Source organism: Panthera pardus, unplaced genomic scaffold (genome assembly GCF_024362965.1).
Source record: "Panthera pardus isolate Hobbes unplaced genomic scaffold, ASM2436296v1 HiC_scaffold_24, whole genome shotgun sequence".
Lineage (NCBI taxonomy): Eukaryota > Metazoa > Chordata > Mammalia > Carnivora > Felidae > Panthera > Panthera pardus.
Window position 1 is genome coordinate 55,159,034 of NW_026526810.1, and position 25,637 is coordinate 55,184,670.

A 25,637-nucleotide genomic window follows, 5' to 3' on the forward strand; every position below is an offset into this window, starting at 1 on the left:
CACCCCTCAGGCGTGGAGCCCGGCTTCTGTTATTCAAGTGCTGAGTGTGGGGTGTGGGAAGAGGGAGAAGAGAGAGAATTCGCAGCTCTTTTTCTTATAATCACCCCTTTCCGGCCTGGAAGGTACTCAATAGCCACTCACTTTAGGACACTTGCTGCCTCTACCATCAGGGAATGACTGTCAGGGAGGGGAGGCATGATGGGCCTGGGACAGGCCTGGGTAGAGGGCTAATAATAGATATGGGTGGTGTGAGGGGTCTGGGAGTTGGGGATTGGAGGGAGTCCCAGATGTGGGATTTGGATGGACAGAAAGTGTTTCACAGCAAGCAGCCTGGCTGTATATGCAGGGAGGTGCCGTGGCTGAGGAATGGGCCTTGGGAGAGAGTCAGAACCTACCAGCATTTAGAACATAGATGTCCCTAAGTTATGTGCAAATGCCACTCTATGCAAGGCATAGGTCACTAGCAGATGGAGTGGGAGAATCTAGAGGTATATGTAGAAGTGGTGGACCTGCCTTGAATAGCTTACAGTTTGGCTGGAGATATAAAAAGCCAGATCATAAGTTGGTGCTAAGTGGGTAGGGTGTGGTCAGGCCCATGTGATGGTATAAGCTGCACAGAAGGGGACAGTGTACAAAGAGGACCTCTCTCTTCCTAATGGGCTTTAGGGAAGGCTTCATGTTGATGCTGGAGTTTCACCTGGCTGAGAGGGAAGGTATTCTTGAACTGGGAGTGGGAAGGGGTGGTGGTGGTGAAATAGGTAAAGTTAAGGAGGCTGGAGAATTCAATGTCTTTTCAGAGAATGGTGAGAAATACATCTGGACAGTAGGGATCTGTTGAGGGGTTTTGATCTGTACAGTGAAACATCTAGATGGAACCTTGGAAGGTCCGTCAGGTCCAGGTCAGTGTATATGATGGGGTTAAATGATGAGGACACAGTTGAGACTGTTTGATGGGAGAGGGCCAGAGTGAAAAGGAAAGGAGGGGTGGACTTATACAAGCATATGCTATGGGCACCATGGGAACCAAGCTTCTGAGAGTGCCTGGCTGGGTGCTCACTTGTATAACTAGAGGCCACAAGGCCACTTGGGTACCAAGTTGGATATGAAGGAAGACAGACTCTTTAAGAGTAAAACATGGCTTCTGGGAGGCTGTTTATTAGAAAGAGGAGATTCTGGTTCAGGCTCCATGCCAGGTCAGCAGGGCAACCCACTCACACTCCCCATTCTTGTATCCTCTTTCTTCTGCTTCCTTAGTGAGGTGGACCAGGTTGGGGCCCACAGGGCCCTGGGGGGTGGCTTCCCCCAGGACAGTGCCCTGGGTCATGGCCAGGGGGGTGCCCACAGGGCCCTGGGGGGTGGCTTCCCCCAGGACAGTGCCCTGGACCATGGCCAGGGGGGTGCCTTTCCCCACAACAGGGCCCTGGGCAGTGGCTCCCCCCAGGACAGTGCCCAAGACCATGGCCAGGGGGGTGCCTTTCCCCACAACAGGGCCCAGGGCCATGGCCACCACCATGGCAGTGCCCCTGTGGAAAGCCAAATGAACAATGTTAGAATCAGAGGTCAGTGCCAGTCTTTCCCAAGATCAACTTCCCTCTTCCCTGCCCTTCCCTTCATCCTCTGTTGTAGAGAACTCTGGGTTCCTGGGCACTAGCAGGGGATCGCGGTGGAGGGCTGGAAGGCAGGGACCGCAAGGGATGAAGCCAGAGCACTAAGCAGAGAAAAGCGGAGGAACCTAGATTCAGTCGTTTCTATTCCTTGAGTCAAGATATGACTCCCACTCCCTGGACCTTGGTTTCTTTCATCTGTATGTAAGAAGCAGAATTATCTCATCTTCTCCCTTCTCTCACCCAGGAACCCTTACAGAGTGATTAGAGATTTTGCCAGGCTAGGAACTGCAGGATGACTACTGACAAGTAAGGGTGGGGCTATAAAGGAGCTTACACTGAGGACCAGGGACAAAGAGGCAACAAAAGGCAGGGTTAGGGGAGATGCAGGATTTGAGGAGGAAGACAAGGGTAGCTGTCTGGAGGGTGGGAGGGTGGGAGGAGACCAAAAGTGGGAGGGAGCAAAGTGAGGGTGTACACGTTCTCTATGTAAGTACAGTGTGTGTGTGTCTATGTGTAGGTACAATGGTGTGTTCTCCGTTTACGTGCAAATAGTTATATCTGTGTACATGTGCATGGGTGGGTACATACACATGCCTGCTGTGCACACAGGTACGTGCATATGGGTGCATGTACATGGTTGTGTGTGCATGACAGTGGGTGCGTGTGTGAGCCCATGCCTGTCCCTGAGTAGGTGCCAGACTCAAGAAACCAGGAAGAATAAAAATAGTAAAATCAAGGCTTTATTGCCTCAGCCAGAAGAGGCCGGAAAGAGTGTGACTTAACTTTCTGTCTTTGCTGGAACCACTCCTGAGGCTCCAGGGCCAGAGGAGTTTCTTTGCCTCTTGCCACAGGCCCAGGGAAGAGAAGAGAGACACCAACCACCTTGTTTCTGGTGCTGGAGCACTGGGGGGCCTGGAGCCCTGAGGGGGTAGGGGTGGGGCTCTGCCCCTATCCCTAATCTGCTTCTTTCTCCGAGGCCCAAATAAAGGCTTGGCACGGGCGAGGAAGATGCAGGCTCCAGGGCCAGGGGCCTTCCTGTGACCATGTTAGAGCAGACCCTTCCTCCTCCAGGCTCAGCAATGTCTGGAAACAGCCACTTCCCACCCCGCCTGCCTTCCCTTCTGTGGCTCTCCTTGCAGTGGGGCCAGTTCCAGGCCTAGGAGCCCCGTCCGCTGGTGGTAGCCAGTGGAGGGTGGGGGGTGGGCAGCCTCTCTTCTCTGGCAGAGGCAGGTCATTGGGGCCCTGCAGTGTGGTTGGGGTTTGGGAGCAAGCCAGCCACCCAGGGAGGCTGTGGGGGTAGTCAGGAAAGCAGAGAAACATGGAACAGGCGGGGAAGCAGCAGGAGAGAGGCTGAGATGGGGAGGGGATGTGAGGAAGCAGGAGAGACAGATGGGAAAACAGGAGAGGAGCCGAGGAGAAGGCTGCAGCCGGCAGGGGGTGGAGGAACACCGCAGTGCCCCTGCCTGCTTGCCAGCGGGGCTGATGGCCGAGCCTGCTCCCTACTCTTCATTTCAGGAAGGTCATGGTTGTCCCCTGAAGGTCTAGGAAGGGGGCTGGAGGTCTGGAGGACATAGCAGCAGGGAGGAGAAAGGGGAGACAGCTGGAGAGATTTCCTACCTTCGGACCTGTGGGAGAGGAAAGGAGAAAAAGCAGCGGCTTTGGTCATTTGGTTCTGCAGTGAGATACCTGTCCTTTCCCTGGTGCTGATTTTGTGGTCACCACCCCCCCCCCCCCCAGCCTCAAAAAGGCTCCTCAGACTTGGTCACTTGCCTGACCATCCCTCCTTCTCTCAACAAGAGATACAGATATATTGAAAATCAGAACAAAGCACAGTTGTGTGTTCCCATTTGCTCGAGAGCTGGCCGAGTCCTCCAGCGGATGGTGAAGTCAGGAAGTGTGTGTTCTTAGACCCAGTCTGTCAGCTGTCTGCCCTCTCAACCCGGGCCAAATTCCACGACACTAAGGGAGGCACTCCACAATGACAAATCCTGAATCTTCTGCTTCCACCTCCCGACAGGACCTACCTTGTCTCCCCATCCATCCCCTCCCCCAAATCCTATTTTCCCCAACCGAGTCTCCGCTCAGACCCTTGGTTGTTGGTGTATTCCTGCTTTGACCTTCTGGTCCCAGCTCTTAGCCTTTGCTCATGTCTCCTCCCACTTGGAAATCCTTCTTGCTTGATTTTCTGTGCCTTCCTGTGGGAAGTATGCTAATACTGGGCCATCCTGACCCTGCCCTATATGCCCACTTTGGGTCCAGAGGGCTCATTCTGCAGTGACCAAACTGAGGGGTCCTGAGTATTCTGAAGTGCTCCATTGGTGGGAATCATCTGCTCCATGAGATTTCTATTTCTTAGGGCCAGGATAGTCTTTTGTTCCTTTTGAGAAGAGCCAAGGGCACAGCTGCCATGAGCTGAGTTCTTGGCTCTAGACCCTCTGTATCTCCACGAACTCAGCCTGAGCATGATCCCTAATTTCCCTGGGCCTTGTGTGTACAACGGGAAAAACACCTGTCTGTTTTACCCCTGAGGTTCAAGATCTAGTGAGATGAAGGATGTAGGAGCATGTTTCTTAAACTGTAAAGTATTCTACAAAATATAAGAAATTGTTTTCATTTTGGAACCCTCCACCACTTTCATGCAAACACACATTCTTGGCATGCAGTAGATATGGTTGACTGATGGCCTCTGCCTTCACCACTCTCCTTCCTTCTTCACCCCACAGCCTCCCAGCCACTTACCTGACTCCATCCTTATACAGCAAGCACAGGGAGTGACAAAAGGAACACCTGTGATTCAACAAGTCAAGTTTAGTTTGCTGTAATCCAAATCTCAGTCTCTCCTTCTTCCCTCCCAGGAATGTATACACACAACCCTTTCAAAGGATAAAACTGTTCCCACTGACATAGCTTAGTACCCACTATGGAGTTGGGCACTGAGTAGGTGCCAGGCATTGGTGTTGAATGGACCCAACGGGTTCAGTCACATGGTGGATAGACAGAGACATCAAAGTATCATGCACTGGTCCCTAAACCCCACACCCTCACGTATGACCCCAGAACCACCCCAGACTCACAATCCTGTATTAATTTGATTCTACTTGGTCGAGGTCAGTCATGTTATGTGTGTGTGTCTTCCATGTGTCAGGCCATGGTACCCAGTCCCTATAGATTCTTGTCCCTGTATAGACACCTGGCATAAAGGTGGGAGAGGGAGGCTTGATGAGAGCAGTGTGGTCCCAGAGAAGAGCAGGATGGGGTTGTAGGGGCCTCTGGGGGATTCAGCACAAGGGAATGGAAAGCCTTTCAGGGCCCTAGCTGCTTGTTTCTACCTCCTCCCATCAGGGTTGGAAGTTCGTGGGAGGCTTGGGGTCTGAGCCAGTTAGCCATTCTCCAGCAAGTGCACTCTCATTGGATGGAGCTGCTGATGTGCCCTGGTGCCTGGCTTCATCTTGCTTGGGCACACAGGTCACAATGGACAACCCCAGACTGGACCCTGTGCACACGCAATACATTCATTTTTTTTCTGACCCACAAGCCAGACTATAGTATATCACAAAAGGATCAAATACCTAACACCAGGGCTCTCTGGTACTCATATAGTTGGTGAACATGCAAGCACAAATGTTCACACATACACACACACACACACACACACACACACGCACCCCTAATTCAATAGCCCCAGCCCCTTGCACCTCTTGAGTCATCTGCTTTTGTTGGCTTCTACTTATACCACCAATGTTCAGCAGATGTCAGCCTCTGAGCTATGCCCAAGGTTATTCCTTACCCTTGATCCTTCCCCTTGGTGAACAATGAGTCTGGAAGTGATTCATGAGGTTGGGGTTAGGGAAGGGAGTGATAAGGACAACCTTAGGGCCAGCTAGGTTGGAAGAAGGAGAAAAGACAGGCCTTGGAGGAAACAAAACCAATCCTGTTAAAAAATGGGCAGCAGATCTGAATAGACATCTTTCCAAAGAAGATGTACAGATGGTCAACGCATACGTGGAAAGATGCCCAATGTCACTAATCATCAGGGAAATGCAACTCAAAACCACAATGAGCTATCACCTCACACCTGTCAGAAGGGCTATTATCAAGAAGGTAAGAAATAACAAGTGTTGGCAAGAATGTGGAGAGAAGGAAACTGTCAGGTACTATTGGTGGGAATGTGAATTGGTGCAGCCAATGTGGAAAATAGTATGGAGGTTCCTCAAAAAATTAAAAATAGAATTACCACAAGATCCAAAAATTGCACTTCTGGGTATTTATCCAAAGAAAATGAAGACACTAGCTGGGAAAGATATCTGCACCCCATGTTTGTAGCAGCATTATTTACAGTAGCCAGACACGGAAGCACCCTAAGTGTCCATAGATGGATAAAGAAAATGTGCATGTATAGTGTTATATTATTCTGCCATAAAAAAGAAAGAAATGCTGCCATTTGCAACAGGTTGGATGGACCTTAAGGGCGTTATGCTAAGTGAAATAAGTCCGAGAAAGACAAATACCATACGATCTCACTGATACGTGGAATCTAAAAAAAACAAAGGCAAAAACCAAAGCCAAAACCAAAAGTCCTCAAAAACCCCAGAGCTCATAGACACAGACAACTACCTGGTGGTTGGTGGCAGTCGGGTGGAGGGGGTGAGGGTGGGGGGAAGTGCAAAGTGGGTGCAGAAGGCCAAAAGGTACAAACTGTTGTACACCTGAAACTAATATAATGCTATGTCAATTAAACTTTGATTAGAGGGGCGCCTGGGTGGCTCAGTCGGTTAGGCGTCCGACTTCTGCTCAGGTCATGATCTCGCGGTCTGTGAGTTCGAGCCCCGCGTCGGGCTCTGTGCTGACAGCTCAGAGCCTGGAGCCCGCTTCGGATTCTGTGTCTCCCTCTCTCTGCCTCTCCCCAGCTCATGCTCTTTGTCTCTCAAAAATAAATAAATGTTAAAAAAAAAAAGAAATAAAATAAACTTCGATTAAGAAAAACAAGATAAGACTTAGACTTTCTCTCCCCGATTCAGGCCACGATGCTTGAAGGACAGGAGTTTGGTGTGTAAGTTCCTCTGAAAGGAAACAAATGCAATCCCTTCAGCCCTCAGTGAAACCCCTCTGCCTGGCATGACGGAGGCATGGGAGCTGGGCCTGCAGTGGCCGCAGGGCAGGTGAGCAGGCATGTATGCAGATACACCGACACACAGCACATAGACCCACATTGTGCTCATGAGAGACACAGACCTACACACACAGATGGACGACACCCACGCAGACAGAAACAGAAGCACAGATACCAATTGAGTACACATGCACACATCCTCAGAAAAAGCACAGCCACATAGACCCACAACACACTCTCACAAAGAGCCCCTCCTGTCCCCGGTCCACAGCCAGCAGATCCTTACCTGAGAGCAGAGAGCAAGGAGAGGGAATAAGTCTGAGGCTCCGTCTAACCTCAGGTGTATTTGTATAGGGTGGGGAGGCTGGACGGGCCAGGGACACTGGGAGGATCAGAGGCAAAGGGTGTGGAGGAATGAGGGAGGATGGGCTAATCTTTATCTGGGCAAAGAGCAGGTGGAAGCAGGATGTGTGAGTGTGGGTGTGGGTGTGTAGGTGGGGGGCAGGTGGGGAGGATGGAAACTTTACCCCATCAGTCTGGTAAGGAGATGCCATAGAACCAAGGAAAGTCCCAAACCTTGGCAGCCCTTGGGCTCACAACGATGGCCCGAACTGAAGCATGCTAACACTCCCGCCCCCAGCTAGATGAAAGGGCTCGGTCGGCCGTTTCAATCAAGGAGAACAAGAACCACGTGGAATCGGAAGTATGCAACAGGAAGCAGGAGTTAAAACAGCCACTGTTGCCAGGCCTTCCTGTAAAGGGCCTGGATGAACTGGCTGCACCTGAACTGCATTAAAGTCATTTTTTCAAAAAGTTTATTTACTTTGGGGGCGGGAGGGGCAGAGAGAGAGAATCCTAAGCACGTTCCACAATGTCAGCGCGGACTCACAAACAGTGCGATCGTGACCTTGGCCGACATCAAGAGTCAGATGCCTAATCGACTGAGCCACCCAGGCACCCCTAAATTCACCTTTAAAAAAAATTTTTATTTCTTTATTTTGAAGAGAGAGAGTGAAAACGGGGGAGGGGGACAGAGCGAGAGAGAGAGAGAGAGAGAGAGAGAGAGGAAGAATCCCAAGTAGGCTCTGTGCTACCAGCTCAGAGCCTCACACAGGGCTCCATCTCACGAACCGTGAAACCCTGACCTGAGCTGAAATCACTCAGCCAACTGAGCCATCTGGGCGCCCCATTAAAACTCATTTTTAAAAAGTAACATGCCAAAGGGAAATGCAAACAGGTCCTCACGAAGGATTATACTTGAATGTTCATGGCAGCTTTGTAGTAGCTAAAAACTGGGGATTTCTCAAGTGTCTGTCAATAGGCTGAATGGCTGAACAGACCACGGTGCCCGCAGTCAATGGAATACCACTCAGCAGTCAAAAGGGACGAACTGCTGATACAGGCCAAAACACGCCTGCATCTCAAAACCATTCCACTGAGTGCAGGACGTGGGATGTGAAGGAGACACGGTGTGCAGTTCCGTCTAGAAAATTCTAAAATTTTGTAAAATTCTAGATAATGTGAACTAATGACAACAGATCAGTGGTTGCCTGGGGACAGTGTGGTGGGAACTGGGGGGAGGTTAGGAGAAGCATTAGAAGGGACACTCGGATAGTTGGTTTTGATGGATATGTTCATTATCTTGATTGTGGTGATGGTTTCATGGAGTGTACATGGGGCACATAACAAATCGCACAGTTTGTGCAGTTTATGGTATGTTGATTTGGTCTCTGTTAAAAGCTGTAAAAACAGAAGTAACATAACCACATCAGAAAATGATTTGAGACATGGAGGGAAGGAAAAAGTGATTCTCCTTTATTTCCATGGTGGAAAGGAAAGTATTTCTGTGTCAGGTTTTTTTACACTATCAGTGATCTCGTATCAGCTCTTGGAGAAAGGTGTTATTATTTCCCCCCCCCCCCTCCCTCTTTTGTAGATTAAAAAAAAGCCGGGACTCAGAGAGGTTAAGAAACTTGCCTGAGGTCACCCAGCCAGGTTGTAGTTAGTCCTAATCAGGACCACCCCATCTAGCGCCTGGGCCTCTTCTCTCTACATTGTCTTTCCTTTCAGGAATGCTCTTCTGAAAATATCCAGCCTGCTTGGTAACATTATGGGCAAAGGGCTTTGGTTCATGGGAAGGTGGGGTTCATGCACACAACTGTGCGCCTTTAGGGCTCCAGGGCACAGAGGGCAGCCAGAGTCCTGGGAAGTTTACAGAGGTGTGGTGCCTGCAGCGTCCCACCCTCCAGCCCACACTTCACCCCTGCACCCAGCCTCGGCCGCCCTGTAAGCCTTCCTCTTCTGGGAATCCTCCTTTTCCCTCTCGGGGACCCTGGTGGCATGACTTCCCCACCTCCACCCCCAGTCTTTGGCAGCAAACTGAAAGGAGAGGCCTGCATCCTCAGGGACCTCCAAAGGGACAGTGGGGCTGCAGGGCTGAGGAGGGCAGTGGGGGCCCAATGCCCTGGGCTCCAGTTTCAGTTCTCACCATCTCCGGAGTCAGGGTCTGAGCTCGGGATCCAGGTCCTACCGGCAGGTGGTAGGAGGCAAGGAGGCCTTGCTCGGGCAGAGGAGGTAGGCCTGTTTTGAAGGGGTGGACACAGAAGCTAGGACAGGCTGAGCGGTCTGGGGGGACAGGAGGCCTGCCGTAGGGGAGGATATGCGTAGCAGTGGTGGACAAGGCAGAGCGAATTTACAGCAGAGGATGCTGTTTGTGGCTTCTCCCCTTCCCAACCCTAAGATGTAGGTGAGCAGAGCCTCAACTGTGGGTGTGTCCCCTCTTTCCTTGGGTACTGTGCCTTAGAGATAGTGACCGCCCACCAAGTGATTGGATGAACTGTCTGGCTGAGAGAGGTGGTCTTCCTTGCCAGAAAGTCACGAGTATAGAGGAAAGGACTCTGAGGAGCAAGAAGAGACATTTCCGGGGGGAGCTTCTGGCCTTGAGGAGAGGAGAGGCCAAAGGGAGTCTCCCATAGTGGTAGAAGCTGTGGGTGGGGGGTCTTGGGGAGGGTGCTGACTGGCAATGAAGACAGGATGTCACTCTCTACGACCCTTCATGCCTGTCAGCAGAGCCAGCAAGGCACCCTGCTCCCCGGCTGCTCTGTAGGGTGGGGAGGGAGGCAGGAGAACCAGGCGTCTTTCTTTACACAGTTTGGGTGGACAGGTTTCTCACGGCAACAGGGCAAAGGTGGCTGGTCTTGGGCACAGGCTGGAGAGAGTGTGCAGGGCTGGGCATCGGCCTCAGTGATTCAGCACAGGTGCAGTGGGGAGACCCCACCCTACCACGGAGACTTCTGGGCAAGTCACTGACCCTGATCTCCAAAAAGAAGCTAATAACACCTGCCCTGGCTAATTCACAGATTTCAAGGCTCAGTGAGATCAAATGACATCACAGGTGTGAGGCCTTTGGCAGTGCTGTTTGTAAGTGCGTGGTGTTCTCATCATTGTCAGTATTAGCACCGATGAGCTATTGACTTCCTGGCTTCATCATTCCTGCCCATGCGCACACTGAGATCTTTCTGCGGGACATATCACCACTTTTGGCTTCTGGCATCACTGAGTATTTTACTGAGAGCCTCCTGAGACATTTCCCCCCAGCCCCAGCTTCTTCCAATGCCCTCCTTCCCCCTAAGGTGACCAAACTTCCAGGTTTGCCTAAGACTGAGGGGTGTTCTGGACTCAAGACTTCCGGTGCTAAAATGGAGTCAGTTCCGGGCAAGCTGGGAAAACTGGTCACTGTACTTCTCTCTCCAGCCTGTGGCTGCTTCCTCTTCCCTGTGGTGACCATGGAACGTGCTTTCTTTTTTTTTTAATTTTTTTAAAACGTTTTATTTATTTTTGAGACAGGAGGAGACAGAGTATGAACAGGGGAGGGTTAGAGAGAGGGAGACACAGAATCTGAAACAGGCTCCAGGCTCTGAGCTGTCAGCACAGAGCCCGACGTGGGGCTCGAACTCACGGACGGCGAGATCCTGACCTGAGCCGAAGTCGGCCGCTTAACCGACTGAGCCACCCAAGTGCCCCTGAACGTGCTTTCACCCAGGTTGTCCTCTCCTGCCTTGAAGCGTCCAGGTTGGGTGATGCCACCTGGAGAGGGGACATGTCAACCCTGGCCATTTCAAAAGCACCTTCCCTCTTCTCAGTGGACAGGTCACCTCTCAACAAGCCCTCTGCCTTCTGTCGGGCTTCTTTCCTTCTTTCTATTCTTCAAAACTGGGCCAGACCTCTTCCTTATGCCTAGAGGGTATGACCCCACCCACACCTCACCCCCATGAGAGGCCCCTGTGATGAGCTTCAAGTGGGGGGAGAACCTGTCTGTCCCATGCCAGCATTCCAACCTATTTGCCTGCCCAGAGGAAAGAGCCCCCTGGGTGCATGCAGGCAAGTCTGGCCTGTTCCCCACACTCAGGCCTGAGTCCTGGATGCTGTCTTGGCTCCTCCCCTCTCCACTCCATGCCCCCTCCCCCATGCTGATGCTCTAAGGCCTCCTGAAGCTCCCTTGCTCACTCTTCCCTGGACTCCCACTGCTCTGTCTGGCCCAGACCCCTCCCTCCGGGATCTGAACACAACCCCCTGCTTGTGCCACTGCGCTTGCCATCATGCATTCACGGGATGCCCTCTCACAACCACCCCCTTGCTGAGTCTTCCTCATCCCCTTGAGGCTCAGCTGGAAAATTCCTCGGTTGGCCCGTGCCCTGTGCTGCCCTGGCTTCAGGCTAACATGGCCTGGTGTTGGCAAGTGCCGGTAAGGTGGAGTCTGGATCCTCGCCTCTCGGTTCCCTCATTGCCTCGGCCAGGTCAAGTATGCAGTAGATACCCCGTTAACGTTAACGTTGTGGGCCAGCTCTTGACAGGGTGGCACTCAGCTTCTGGTTGTGGGCAGCTCTGGGCTAGGGGTTGGGGGCAGGGGTGGGTCCTGGGTCCTGGGAGAACACTGTGAGTCACCTTTGCACCCGTCATGGAGAAGAGAGCCCCAAACAAGGGAGAACCCGGGGCTTCATCTCTCACTGCTGGGCCAGGAGCTGGAAGGCATGTGATGTCCCAGCCTTGGGTGTGCCCTGGAAAGCAGAATGGAGGAGTGGGTCCCCAGATCAGCCTTTTGCCTCCTGATGCCTTAAAGGGCTTCAGCCCCACCCTGCTCTGGCATGCGTGTACTGGGGAAAGGCGAGGCCCAGACTGCCCCCGTGGCTGCAGCCTGCCCAGAGCGTGTCCTGGCCCTACTTCATGTACTCTGAGTCCTCCCCACCCAGGGCTGGGCCTGGTCTGCCCTGAGAGGCTTGCATCGCCTTGCATAGATCTCAGGTCAGGAGGAGGGAGGAAAGCAGTTTCTTGGGCCAGGAATGGCCCTGATGGAGAGTGGGTTTGCAGGAAAGGAAACCCAGGAGGCTTTAAGCCACCCTCTTGCCTCTCCCTATTTGGAGGGTCGCCTGCCTATTGTCTGGGTGCTCATGTAATCCAGCCTTGCCCGCCCTCCTCCTCAATACTCAACCACCCACCCAGAGTGGGGAAAGTGGCCCCAGTGATCTCTAAGTGTTTGGCCCCAGCCCGGAATGGTTCCCAGACACTGGGATGTGAGCCTGGAACTGGGCCTGGTGGGATCCAGAGGCAGGTAAAGCACGGGGACTACTTCTGGCAGCATCGGCGCTAGCTGGCCAGAGATGGCAGCCAGAGCCTGGGACTTCAGAGGGGACGAGGCATGAGGGAGGGGAGCAGTCAAGGTGAACTCCCTGCAGGGGGTGGGGCAGGAGCCTGGCCTTACAGGATTTGCTGGGCAGGGGTCATCATGAAGGGAGGCTCAGAGAGGATGCTGAGGGGGTGCCTCAGGATCTCCCTATCAGGTCACAAGTGGGCCTCACACTTCAGAAGTCTTCAGTGTGTTCAGATCCCAGCAGGCTGGCAGGAGGCAGCCTTTGGGGCCCCTCAAAGGATGCTGTAGTGGTAGCATCCACAAAGTGGCTATCACGGTTCCCGGAGGCAAGAAGAAAACTATGTTGAGCTTGACTCTGGGAGGCGTGTTGTTCCAGATATAGATAAGACGTGTCATTTCCTTTCATCTGCCAATGACTTGGAGGAGTAGGTACACCTCATTTTACAGATGAGGACCAGAGCGATAAGGGACTGCCCTAAAGTCATACAGTCAATGAAAGTGAAGTTAATTTGGACTCCCCCATCCCACTCTGCCCCATCTTATGTCAAGGTTGAGGAAGGGCAAGGACTGGAGTGCTTACATTTTATTAATCAGCCCTGGGCAGGGGCAGCCATTCTGGAAACAGTGAATGAGGCCCAGGAGTGGGGTCTCTGTCAGATCTGGGCTCCCAGTCTTGGTGTGTGGTCCAGAGAGTCCCTTCCTCCCTTGCAGGCCTCTCTCCTCTTTCCTCCTCAGTGACAATCCCCAGATTTGCAGCCATCTTGTCCTCAGGATGGGCTCTGGGTATGTATACCACGGACCACGAATACCACCCAAATACAGCCCACTCCAGGTGTGTGGCCATGGGCCCAGCTGGCAGGCCACCCGAGAGGGAGCCAGGGAAGAGCTGTTGACCAGGACCCATGGCTGAGGTGCCAGGACAATGGGTCCGCCTCAGCGCAGGGAAGAGGAGGGCACAGAGCGAAGAATCTGCAGAAACAATGTTTTGGGGGCCACCTGGGGGTGAGGGGCAGGAAAGTGCACAGCTGGGTGGCAGGCGCCTTGGCTCCTAGTCTCACCTGTGACACAAAAGGCAGTGTGGCCTGGGCAGGTGGTGCTATCTCTCTGGCACTTCTCATCAATAAAATAAGGCTTCTACAACTGTATAGCTTCTCTAAGATGGCGGAGTTGGGAGTTCTCTAGTCTGGGGATTACAGAGACTTGAGGGAGAGGAGCTGGGGAGCTGGAGGGAAGAAGGGGAAGAGACCCCACACCTCATCAGGATTTGTGACTCTGCTGTCCCCTAGTGGTGGCATGGAGTAACAGAGACATGGTGTCTCCCACTTCCCCCAGACAGGGGTCCTTTCTTTACCCCTCATAGGGGCCTTTACCACTACTCAGCGCTGCGGTGTGTTTCTGGGTGGAGAGAAAGGCAGTCAAAGCACATACATAGGACACCCACAGCCACGCACAGGATAGCGCGGGTTATTCCCTCCTGTATCTGCTCTGCGAGCGCTTGGGGAGGGTCTGTAGTTTATAAGGGCACTATGCCGGGCCCCGGGGGATCTGGAGGCACTCGGTATACCATTTCTGCCCTCAGAGAGCCTCTGTCCATTGGGGGAGCAGACAAGCAAACTTCAGACTCTGGAGAAAATAGGAGAATGTAGGGGCTGCTCTGAGGGACGACGTATTGTGTGAGTAACATTTGGCAAGCACACGGTCAGCAACTGTGGGGCCCTATCTGATCACTGGTTTGTCCTAGAAAATGTGCACCTGCAGCCCGATGGGCCTGGGGACCTTCACTAGGTTAGGCGGTCTCTCCCTGAAGGCCCTTCCAGAAGAGGGGGGTTGTCACCCTCCCTATGGGATGGCCGGATTGCTACCTGTGCTTCCTGTCTCCCTCCGCTGTCCTGCCCTGACCCTGGCTGGGAACAGGGGTGAGGGGCACAGCCGACCTTGCCTCACCCCTGTAGCCTCCTGTATCTACACCCCACTACCCCGGACCTGGTTTGAGAGCCAAAGATGATGGAGAACATTAGGTCTCAGCTGCTGCGTCGCTCCATCTCAGGCTGGTGCTGTGCAGGCCTCCCAGGTCCAACAACACGGTGTGGGGTACGTGGTGGGAAGCTTGGGGGCCAGACCACCAGGGCCTTTGGGGGCTAGGATGAAACTCAGCATCCTGTGTGAGGTAGCACACAGAGAGGGTGGGAGAAGGAGAGGGAGAGGAGAGAGAGAGAAAAAGAGAGGGAGAGGAGACTGGGTACGTCACCATTGCTGAGAGTCTGACTCAGTGGGAACATCCGGCAGGAAAGGAAGAGACTGTGGTGGCATTTCCAAGCAGGATGGGAACTCTGGGGCTGTGGAGATTGGCTGTGGGTCAGGGGTGCTGTGTGAAGGCCTGGCCAGGAAAAAGGCTAACCATGGTAGGGATGGGGGGGGGCAGGAACGGATGGGTCAAGGGGAGTAGAGCTTGAAACTCTGGCTGCCTGGGCTGGCCTGGGGAGGAGTGAAAGGGCAGCGAGGATTTCTGCTCTGGAGACAGATCATGGGATTAGGGAAACTGAGGCCTGTTCCATCAGGAATGTGGGGGATTCAGGGACCTCTCCCTCCCATCAGGTCTTGGAGGTCAGGGCCCTGTAGCTATTGAAACAGACCATAGGTACCCCTGATACAGAGAGACACCCCTCCTCCCAGCACCCCAAGCCTCAGCTCCCAGGGGCTCTAAGAGTGGGACTGCCAGGCAAGCAGCTTCCCTCAGCCATACTGGGAAGATTTGGAGAGAGATTTTCCTGAGAAAGGCTGCCTCCTTTCTCAGGGTGGGAGAGGATGAAAGGCCAGTCCTGGAGAGCAAGGCCAGGAAGCGCCCAGAGTTGGGACCCTGAGTGGCCGGCTCTGGGCTGCGGTGGCATGGGCCCTGCGGGAAGGCCCATCTCCCCATACTGAGGGGAGACTTGGGCAGCTGAGCCTCTCTGGAGTGGCTGTACTTTAAAACACAGGGAAGACACTGTTCAACCTAAAGGAATGACTAATGGTGTTATGTCAGGTATGTAGTAGTATTTGGTGGCCGAGGGGAGGTGAGCTTCTTGGTCCCTTCAAATTCCTGAAACCAGAGCTGATGAGGACAAATAGGGAGAGGCTCATTTGAGGTGGGGTCCCTCCGACTAGGATGCCCGATGGGCTCAGCTGCATCCTGTAGGCTCTTTACTCCTGGGAGGAATGGAGGCTTCTGTTGGCTGCCCATCCCTCTGCAGGTGCGTCCAGGCTGGGGCTCTGCTGGGCATAGAGCCTCAGAGAAGGCAGGGCCTGGGGCAGCCAGGCCCCCTGCGTGGGCCAACCTGACAGAAAAAGGTTCTTGCCCTGTCTCTGGGGACGCTGGGGTGGGGCAGGGAGAGAGGTGCTGGGCAGGGCCAGTGCCCTGGTCCTTGCCCTCTGAGAGTGGATGGGTGGGGGCGGCGGCGACAGCATTCCTGGCTGTGAGCCCAGAGGAGTCTTTTGTAATCACAACATGATCTCGTGTGCTGAGCAGTGAAGCCGGCAGGGAGAGGCCAGCAGAGGCCCGGCTCCGGTGGTGGCTCGGCAGCTCCGGCTTCCCTCCGGCTCTGGCTCCCCTGGGGCTGCTCTGGAATTCTCTCAGTGCCCACTGTTGCCATGCACTCGGCTGTGAGTGGCACCTCACCTTTGGCGGGGGGCTTCTGGGGGCTGGGAGGAGGCCGGGACACCAGGCAGCCACACTCTGGGGGCAGCTGGGGACAGCTGGGCCTGGGAGGAACAGGGCTGTGCCTAGGCCTGCAGGGGGCTGGGCAGGGGCATTTGGCTACAAGGGAGACCCTGCAGCCACACAGGGAGAGACCTGGGGATTTCGGGGCAGAGGCATGGTTTGCTTAGGGTGGCTCCTCTGCTGGGCCTGCCCATGGAGCTCGCTCTCTCCTGCCGGAAAGAAGCTCAGGCCTGGAAAGGCTGGGCTCGCGACGGTGGCTCTTTCCCACAGGCTGGGCTGCAAGCCTGGGGAGTGGGGCCCGGGGCCTGGGAGCCCAGGACAGAGCAGGGGCTTCTCTTTTTACCGTGGTTCTGGGCCTGGGAGCCAAACAGCTCCCCTCCTCGACCTCCTGAATCCCCTGGCAACTTCCCAGTCACGGCAGGTTCCGCTGCCAGAGCCATTTATAACTCTCATTCCTGCTCGGCAGGCTCTCTCGGCAGTGGAGCTCCCTGGAGAGCCCGGGGGAGGGGCAGCCCACTGCTGAGAGCCGAGGGCCCCGTATGAGGCCCTGATCTGAACCCCTGAGGAGGCAGAGAGCCGGGCAGACAAGCCTAGTAGGGTGGGGACTTGGGACCTTCCATGTGCCATCCCCCCTTGTGAGCCTAGCTCCGGAGAGCTGGGTTCCATTCGTGGTAAGAATATGGTTCTCAGGTCAATGTGAAAGTTAGCGGCCTGATAAGGGATGGGCCCGGCAGTCAGGAGCTTGGGCCCCCTGCCCTCTGCAGGGGCCTCACGGAGCTGAGTCACCCCTGAGCAGGCAGGAAGAGAAGGATGCAGAGCTGGATCGGAGGATAGTGGCCCTTCGAAAGAAGAACCAGGCCTTACTCCGCAGGTACCAGGTGAGCGGGCTGTGATGGGCCGGGAAGGGCAGCTGGGTGGGCACTCCCTGTCTGTCCTGCAGACCCCTGCGTGGCGGTCTCTCCCTGTAGGCTCTAGGCCTGGGGCCAGGGTTAGGGCCATGTGGTTCATCTCAGAAACTCTGCGAGGACCTTGGGGACTCCGTGATGCCGTGCCTCTGCCCCCTGGTGTCCCACTGGTGTCTCTCTGTGTAGGCCTGTCTGTGTGCGTCTGGGGGGCCATGGCCTGTGCTGACCCCGGGCCCTCCCGTAGGAGATCCAGGAAGACCGTCGGCAGGCGGAGCAGGGGGGCATGGCTGTGACCGCGCAGGAATTCCTCCGACCTGATGGCCTCACTGTCACTATCAGCCAGGTTCCCGGCGTAAGCCCCACCCCGGGGTGACAGCGTGGGTTGTTCACTCCTGTAGCTGCTCTGCGAGTGCTGAGGGAGGGTCTGTAGTTTACAGGGCACCATGCCAGGCCCTGGGGACCCGGCCCTGCGAGGAGGTGGAGGCCCAGCCTGCGTCAGGGGAAGACAACCGCTCCTGCTCCTCTGTTTCCTCCACTCACAGTTCTGGGGCTCACCCGTCAGTTCCCAGCCTTCTGCAGCCCAGCCCACCCAGTCCCCCTGCACCCAAAGGGCCACAGCTGAAAGGCCACCGAATAGAAACCTCCCCATACCCTTTCCCAGTCCCATAGCCCTGCACCTGTGCTGTAAACCACAGGCTGCTCCTAAAACCCAAACCCTACAGGGACAGAGAAGTGGGGCCGAAAGCCAGGAGCAGTATCGGAGGGACAAAGCCCCATTGTCTGAGTGCTTTGGATTTCCCAGCTCAGAGATGACAGGCTGCTGTGGCATCTTGGGCCCCAGAGTGGCCCCAGGGCCTGGATAACCTAATGCCACTGGCATGTGAATGCCCCATAGAATCAGCTCCTCTATGGGCATTCCAGGGAGGTCCAGGGCTGGAAGCCAGCCTTGGGGAACCTCCCAGAGGACTCAGTGCCCAGCTCTGCTCAGCCCTGCCCATGTGGCCTGAGGGCATGGCATCCCATTCCTCAGGAGAAGCGGGTGGTCAGCCGTAACTGGGTGAGATCCCTCGGACCTGAAGCAGCCGGTGCGATGCTTGAGGATGAGGAGGTGGAGTATCACACCGGTACTTTCTGCCTGGGGGACCGGGTGGAGCTGGCTGTGACCATGGAGAACAAAGCTGAGGTAAGCAGGGTGGGCGGGGGAAGCCCAGGCACCAGGCCGACGGCCTCTTCTTACCTGGCTGTGCCACACCACCCATCCTCACCTCCTCCAGGCCAAGCGGATCGTAAGTGAGAAGCCCACCAGAGCAAAGAACCGGGGGGCAGGAGGGTCACCTGGAGGGGGCTTGGGCCGGACCCCCTCCATGCAGATGGCCGTCAGCTCAGATTCGGCACGGAAGGTACATCTTCAAGAGAGAATGGGGACATGAAAGTGGCAGTGCTCATCTGGGGGAGGCGGAGAAGCTGAGTCACATATGTCCCTCATCTATGGGGACATGCCCAGGTAGCATCAGCAAAAATTCCCACCCCTTCTTCCTTTCTCTGGCCAGTCTCCACGTTGGGCGGGCCTTGCAGTGAGAGACAGGAGAAGTCAGAGGTCAGCCCCTTACCCTAACTGGATCTCTGACGGGCCTTGGGGTGGGCCAGGAGGCTGCAGGGGACTGGCCATGTGCCAGGTGTGACCTCTAGGTGGCAGCAGCCCCTAGTACTGGCTCTTGCTGACCGCTGCCAGATGCCTCTCCACTCCGGGCCTGTCCATACCCTCCCTCCCCTATAACCCCGTGGATAGGTGCTATTATTATCCCCATTTTACAGATGAGAAAATGATACACAGAGAGGTTAAGTAACTTGCCCAAAAGACACAGCTAACAAGTGGATGGAAACCGTATCTATGGCAAACAACACGTTAGAGACGGAATGGATTTAATTTTTAGACGGGGACGTGGAAACCTGGAGAGGAAGGGGTTAGTAGTATCCAGATTTCCACTCCAAGCCCAGGCCTTCCTGCTTCTACCCCATGGTGCTGAGTGTCTTCTCCCTGCAGGGTGCTCGGGAGCCCCAGAGTCCAGGCCTGGTCCCAGGCCCGGTTCCCCACCGACCAGTGGGGGGACCCCAGGAGGTGGGCTGGGACTACGCCCAGTGGAAGCAGGAGCGGGAACAGATCGACCTGGCCCGTGTGGCCAGGCACAGAGACGCGCAGGGTGACTGGCGCCGCCCGTGGGACCTGGACAAGGCCAAGCCCACGTGGGTGGCAGGGCTGGGCAGCTTGTTGGACTGACATGCTTGTGGGGCTTAGGGCAGGATTAACTGTGGGTGCTTCTTGGAGGGCTGGTGAGACCCTCTCCAGGGTGGTTGAGAGTCTTCCTGGGCCCTCTGGTTGGGCCCTGGGCTCAGGGCGGGCACCGGGTCCCCCATCTTTCCCCCATCTGTTCTGGGGTTGGAGCTGGGGGAGGCAGTGGTTGTGTGAGGCTTGCCCTAGCTTGTGTCCATCCCACAGCAGCCTGACTCTCTGGCTCCACAGGCTACAGGACTCCAGCAAGCCTCGAGAAGAGGGCCCGGCCAGGGCGGGCGGCACCAGGGGTGAGCCAATACCCACCTCACCTCCTTCCCCTCCTTGGCTTTTATCACAGCCTCCCCCCACCCCCTGCTTCCCCTCTTTTCTCTGTCTCTTGGTGTGCCACTTATTTCTGGAGCTAGGAGGAGGCACGGAAGAACATCTTTCTTCCTCTCCCTTCTATTAGAGCAGGGCACCTTCCCTCCCTCCAAACCCACAGCTCCTACCCTGGGTTCTGACCCCAGCAGTTCCAGGGAGGAGGCTCACAGGAAGTCTGCACTGGGATCCTTTTGAAGTTGGTCCCTCACGGGTGAAAGCTCCAGTCTCCCTGTCCCTGGCCTGTTGTAGGGACAGAGCTCTTAGAACTGCTGGTCCCCTTACTTCACATAGGAGGAAGCTGGGGCTGGAGAGGCTCAGCCAGCTACCTAGCCAGGAATGGCAAAGTGAGCACAGGCACCCAGCTCTCTCGATCCCCAGACCGGGGCTCTTTTGGGGAGTCAGAACACCCACAACTGGACTAGGAGAAAGACAGACAGCTTCCTGGTCCTGGAAAAATGGTGTTGCTTCCTTGGATCCTTTATCACCCCACTCTTTCCCCATTTCCTTTGCCCCACTTAGGTCCCAGGAGCCACCGAAAGCTACAGCCCCCACCCTTGTCCCCTGATGGTAAAGGTGAGTTGGGAATAAAGGAGGAGCAGGGTTGCATGAACTGGTGAAGGAGCTGGGCTGCCATGCCCTCTTCTCTGCTTGATTCGTGGGCCATCTCTTGCAGGTGGTACTACTCGGGGTGGGCAACCCAGCAGATCCTCAGTGGTGTCTGCCACACGAAGCAAAGCCCGGGGGACAGAGAGGCTGACTGGCAGGGCCCGCAGGTAACAGGTGGCAGGGGGCAAAATCAGGGGAATCACCTGGGCTTCCTAATTTCCTGGATCTCCCTTGCCCCTGGGAGGTCAGGACCAGCACTGGTCCAGCTTCATGCTCCGGGCCTCAGGGCCGCTGCCTCCTGCCTGACGGCTGCCTGGCGGCAGGTTAATGAGGTTCCAGAAGAGGCCAGCAGCAAAGGCAGCAGCAGCGAGAGCCTGGTGCCCAGGGAGGCCGCAGTAATTACAGCAGTTGCCTTCCCCCAGGAAGTCAGGCATGCCTTTCCCAGGCGGTGCAGGCAGGGACACGTCCAGAGTCTCCATGGAACTCAGGGTGCCCCAGGCCTGGCCATAAACATCAGCTGGGCACCTGGGATGGAGCTCAAGTGGCTGGCTTTCAGAGGAAATGGCAGGATTTGGGGAACAAGGTCGGGTTGGAAGGGAAGTATTCTGGAGCCTTGTTCTGGCTCTGACACTCCTCTGAGACCCTTGGGGTCTAGGTGCTCCCTGGGAACATGGGCCCCTGGCTACAGAGCAACTGATGTGAAGGGCATGGGTAGGAGTAGACCCTGCCATGTGTCGTGTTTCTACAGGTGGGAGACGAAGGAAGGCAAGGAGGAGCTGGAGAGCCAGGAGGTGGGTGTTTGGGAATAGGATGGGACGGGCTGGGGATCTGAGCTCTGAATTCGCCAGCCAGCAGGGCCAATCTCTTGTTTCAGGGAAGCCAAAGTACCAGAAAGAGTCGGAGCGAGGAGGAACACTCACAGAAGCAGAGCGAGGTGGAGCTGAGCAGACCCACAAGTGCCCCAGCAACCAGCCCAGCCTCAGTATCCCCAGAGGGGCCAAAAAGGGAGTCAGGAGTCTCGATAGCCAGTCCAGAACCTGCCTCTCCACAAAACACTGACTTGGTTCCCCTTGACCTTTCTCTAGGAGGAGCCAGTAGCCCTGGGCCTGGGGCGAGCGTGTGTGTGCTCCCTCCAAGGCCTGGAGCCCAGGAGAACCCTGTGTCCTGGCCAGATGGTTCTGAGCAGCTCCCGGGGTTGAATGACCCCCAGGCTGAGCCGGAAGTACAGACTTGCTCCAAGCCCCAAGGAGGAGCAGGGCCCTTAGAGCCCAGAGAAGACAGGTCTGGCAAGGCTGGGGCCCAGCAGGGCCTGGCACAACGAAGCAGGCCCACCAGGGGAATGGGCCAAAGAGCAAGGGGCGCAGGAGGTGTGAGAAGCAGGACAGGAGGTCCAGGCCCCGCAGGAAGATGCTGAGCAAAGCCCCTGGGAGCAAAGGGGCCGGGCTGGGCAGAGGAGGAGGGAAGAATGCAGTCAGGACTCTTGTGCGTGGTGGGTGTCTGGTTGCTGATGGCTTGTGGCAGTCCAGCTGAGCAGTTGGGCAAACTTTCCAGTGGGGTGACATCGTGAGGGCAAGGAGCTGGCCTTCCTTGTATCTCAGGTGCACATCCCTGTGTACGGGTGTGTTTTCACCTGCAGGTAAAGCTCCTGGTGTATTCCTATGTCACACCTGGTCTCTGAGGCTGGCAAGAAAGCGAGGCTTGGAAACACTCAGCACCTGGCTCACCTGGCCTCTATCACCCCCCAGGGCCTGGCTTCTCTTTCCAGCTGTGGCTTTGGAGGTGGAGGCAGCCTCAGTAGCTGGCAGGACCAGCCCAGGCCTGGGCCCTTTCCCATGCCTCTGCCTTGCACCCAGGTGACTCACAGCCCCAGACTCACAGGATGGCAAACGAGTGGAACATCAGCCATCAGCTGGCAGCCTCCTGCCTTCCTGGAAGAGGAGGCTGAGGCCCAGAAAGGGAGGGCACAGCAGGTGGGGACTGAGCTGGGGACAGGAGAGTGGAGCTCAGGTCTCCTCTGCAAAAGAGAGGGTTCCTGGAAAGGCCTCCTCTCTGAAATGGGGTGGAGTTGGGTGGTGAGAGAATAGCGTCTCCCCCCGCCCCCCCCCCCCACAGTAGGGTGGGAAAGCTCACCAGCAGGGACACCCTCCCTCCCCCCTACCCAGGTCAGACTTCAAGTGTACCCCAAGGGGAGGGAAGAGGGCAGCCCTGCAGCCCAGGGCCATTTCCTGCCATCTCCTACTTCCTCTCCCCCACCACCTCCCTGCACCAAGGTCATGCAATAGCAAGGACTCAGACAAGGGACAGAGAAACAGCGACTCTGGCGAAGTACAACTTCAGGACTTGTGTTTCCTACTTAGTCTCTGTTCCTGCCCCTCCCCTGAGGCCCACGGCTGGTGAATTATTCAGACTCCGCACAAGCTGTGGCTTCCTCTCAATTCAACAAACATTTCCTGAGCACCCACTACCAGCAGTGCAGCCGGTGGGCGATGGTGACTTTGCCAGCAAGAGGGAGGGAGAAACTCAGGCATCCAGCAGCCCCAGGCTGCACAACAGGAGCCATTCTTGGCTGCAAGAGCCTGACAGGAGCTGGGGATGGTGGGAGGAGCCCAAAGGGAACCATCTCACTTCTGCTCGAAAAGGCAGGTGCCCCTTCCTTTCTCACCACGTGTGTCTTTTGCCCCCCAAGCTCCTGCCTGGATCTCCCCATGTGGCCCCCTCTGTTCCCCTCCTCTTTGGCCCTGTGGTGGTGGCTGCTCCTCTCTGCTGAGGGTCCCAGGCCTCACTCACCAGCCTCTCTGGGTTCTCTAGGGAGCGTCCAGATCATGCTCAGGGTTTCTCCACTGTGGAAGGGAGGGAGGGCTGCAGGAAGCATGAGGAGGGGGTGTCTTTTCAGCAGATCAGATTGTTTAGAGCAGTGCTTCTCACATGTTAAGGCGCAGAGTATTGCAGGTCCTAATTCGGTAGGTCTGTGGGGGGCCTGGCAATGCGCATTTCTAATCGGCTCCAGGTGACAGCTGTGCTGCTGTTTCCTGGACTGCGGGTTGAGTAGGAAGGGTTTGGGCTGGGAGATATGGCGAGCTAGGGCCAAAGACAGACTCTAGACTCTAAGGACTTGTTGCTGGCTATGTCGGGGACCCGGCGAGGGCCCCCCTGGCCGGGTGCAAGCTTCCTGGCTTCAGAGTTGGGTGGGCAGCTGAGGCACCTGGGAAGGTTCCAGAGAGGCCAGTGAGTAGGTGGTGCCAACTTCCTGTAGCGGGGAGTGAGGAGACTGGTTAGCTGGTTGGGAATGGGATAAGGTGAAGGGGGTGGAAGAGGTTGGTGTGGAATTTTGAAAAGGCTTGGGAATATTCTTATGCGTGTGGGAAGACCCCTCTGAGACATGAATAGGTAAGGGCGAATGATTCCAACTGAAGTTTTCCTCTTTCTCTCCAGTCATACATATATGTATTTGGAGCAGGGGCCTGGGCCTGACCCATGACTCCCAAAGGATAGAGGTGGGGAAGAGCAGATTCAAGCAGAGCCCTTGAATTCAGATGTCTCAAAATAATAATAACAGTAATCATCATTATCATCACCATCATCATCAAGAATCTGAATTCTAAGATTCACAAACTGCTCCCAATGGCCACCCCCCGCCCTGCCTCCATGGTACCAACCGTATAGACAGGCCTTCGTTAGAGGGTATATGTCAAGGTATGTCTGACTATGGGATGGGGATGTAGAATTCAGGCAGAAATCTGGCTCGGCCCTTACAAACAGAACCTAAGCAGTAGAGAAAGCTGGGCAAGGGGGGCCTGGGTGGCTCGGGTGGGCGTCCGACTCTTGATTTTAGCTCAAGTCATGATCTCGCGGTTCGTGGGATCAAGCCCCAAGTTGGAGCACAGCCTGTTTGGTATTCTCTTTCTCTCTCTTTCTCTCCCTGTGCCCCTACCCTGCTCATGTGCCCTCTCTTGAAATAAATGAACTTAAAAAAAAAAAGAAAGAAACGAAAAGAAAGCTGGGCAGAAGGGCTATGGAAAAATAGGGTTTCTCTCTCTGAGGGTAACATCTAGAAGGACATTAGGAGAAAGGATGTCATGGGAGTCACTAGGGGTTAGAGAGTGCAGAGACCAGCACAGGCGGTCTTCACTCTAGGAAGACTGTAGTGCCAGAAAAGTATCACAGCTTTTCTCAACAAAGGGGGAGCCTTCTTCAGGGCTGCAGCTAAGGGGGCGAGCACCCTCCTCCCCTGGGATGGAACCAGCGGTGGAGAAGGAGGGAAGCATAGACACCCCTCCATAAACCTCAGGGTCATGGGAGCCTGGCTGCAACAATTCCTGGCTCCTTTGTCTAAAGGCCTGGCTGGGAGACTTCCTCTTAGATGCCTCTTTCCTCTCCAACCAGCTGACAAGACTTTCCTCAAAGGTGGGAAGCTCTTCATGAGACAGCACTATTGGGAACCCAGGCACAGAGCTGGAGGAACTGAGAAGGAAGGTGCCTGCAGAATAGTAGAGCAATGACAGCTTTACTTAGGGCCTCATAACACGGAGGGCAGAAGGGGCAGAATATCTCTCCATCCTGAGCCCCTGGCACCTTGGCAGAGGGGAGCAGCAGACCATATTGCAAGGGAGGTATGTTTTTTGAGGAGAGGCAGCAGGGTAGGAACAGACATGGGCTAGGTCTGTCATCAGCTAGCTGGGTAACCTTGGTCAAGTTAAACCTCTAAGGCCTTGGTTTTCTTATCTGAAAAATGGGGCCAGTAACACCTACCTTGAAGGGTTGTCAAGAAAATGAAAGAGAATGCAAAATATCCCCGGCCCACAGCAGGCACTCTATCAGCAGTAGCCTGGCACTCAGTCATTGTGTGTTAAATAAATGGATAGCTATTTGGTTTGATCTCTGTCTACTTTGTTTCCTATCCTCTCCTTTACCTTCTCTTCCAGTCTCATCTTCACTAGGATCAGAACACTTCAGGGAAACAAGGGATGGTTTGTAAAGTTTCCCCAGCCTTCCAGGACTGTGAGCTTCCTTTACTGTCCTGGAGGAGCTGACTGGAGTTCAGAGCCTCACGAGCTGGGTCACCGAGATTCCTAAGCATTGCCCCTACCTCTGCACACCGACTTCCACAGGTCAGCGCATTCCCTCTTCTGTTTCCATCAGTGGCACTCTCATGAACTCCCGCCACAGTCTTTGCTTAATATTTCCCTCAGAAACAAACTCCCTTGTGGGGTTTGCTCAGATCTCCTGGAGTTAAGGGTTTTTTTTCCCCCCCAAAGGAGCAGCACGACTGTATTTTCTTACAGTCAAGGAAGAGCCAGCTATCTAACAAGGCACAAGTTTGGAGAGTTTGACCACCAGTCAATTTCAGTCCCAACCCTGGCTTCAGGACAGGAATAACAGGAAAAGATGGCACAACCCCTCCTATCCCCCCAC

At 55.2% G+C, this 25,637-nt stretch overlaps 1 protein-coding gene and 1 non-coding gene across 4 annotated transcripts; one reads left to right on the forward strand and one right to left on the reverse strand.

The window, feature by feature from the left end:
- Window positions 1-1,120: 1,120 nt before the first annotated feature.
- LOC109263163 (uncharacterized) lies at window positions 1,121-7,263 on the reverse strand. The gene is made up of 3 exons (XR_008417117.1): window positions 7,004-7,263; window positions 4,347-4,394; window positions 1,121-1,523 (listed from the first exon to the last, which is right to left on the reverse strand). It is a non-coding gene; the product is annotated as an uncharacterized LOC109263163 (transcript).
- Window positions 7,264-15,851: 8,588 nt separating this feature from the next.
- On the forward strand, window positions 15,852-25,100 carry CCDC9B (coiled-coil domain containing 9B). Of its 3 annotated transcripts, XM_019442568.2 has the most exons (11): window positions 15,852-16,003; window positions 16,826-16,939; window positions 17,211-17,318; window positions 17,997-18,149; window positions 18,241-18,366; window positions 19,011-19,210; window positions 19,488-19,546; window positions 20,139-20,192; window positions 20,293-20,392; window positions 20,974-21,016; window positions 21,100-25,100. In XM_019442568.2, the coding sequence occupies exons 1-11, from the start codon at window positions 15,992-15,994 to the stop codon at window positions 21,637-21,639; spliced, it is 1,509 nt and encodes a 502-aa protein (XP_019298113.2). In that variant the 5' UTR covers window positions 15,852-15,991; the 3' UTR covers window positions 21,640-25,100. The 3 variants fall into 3 exon arrangements, with proteins under 3 accessions (XP_019298113.2, XP_053745172.1, XP_053745171.1); XM_053889197.1 differs by lacking the exon at window positions 15,852-16,003 and having other exon boundaries at window positions 16,826-16,932; window positions 17,153-17,318; XM_053889196.1 differs by lacking the exon at window positions 15,852-16,003 and having other exon boundaries at window positions 16,830-16,939; window positions 17,153-17,318.
- Window positions 25,101-25,637: the final 537 nt, after the last annotated feature.

Bases quoted from the DNA above. Each gene is read 5' to 3' on its own strand.
- CCDC9B (XM_019442568.2), top strand. The intron at 16,940-17,210 runs GTGAGCGGGCTG...GCCCTCCCGTAG, and splicing joins CCTTACTCCGCAGGTACCAG to GAGATCCAGGAAGACCGTCG. The intron at 19,547-20,138 runs GTGAGCCAATAC...TGCCCCACTTAG, and splicing joins CAGGGCGGGCGGCACCAGGG to GTCCCAGGAGCCACCGAAAG.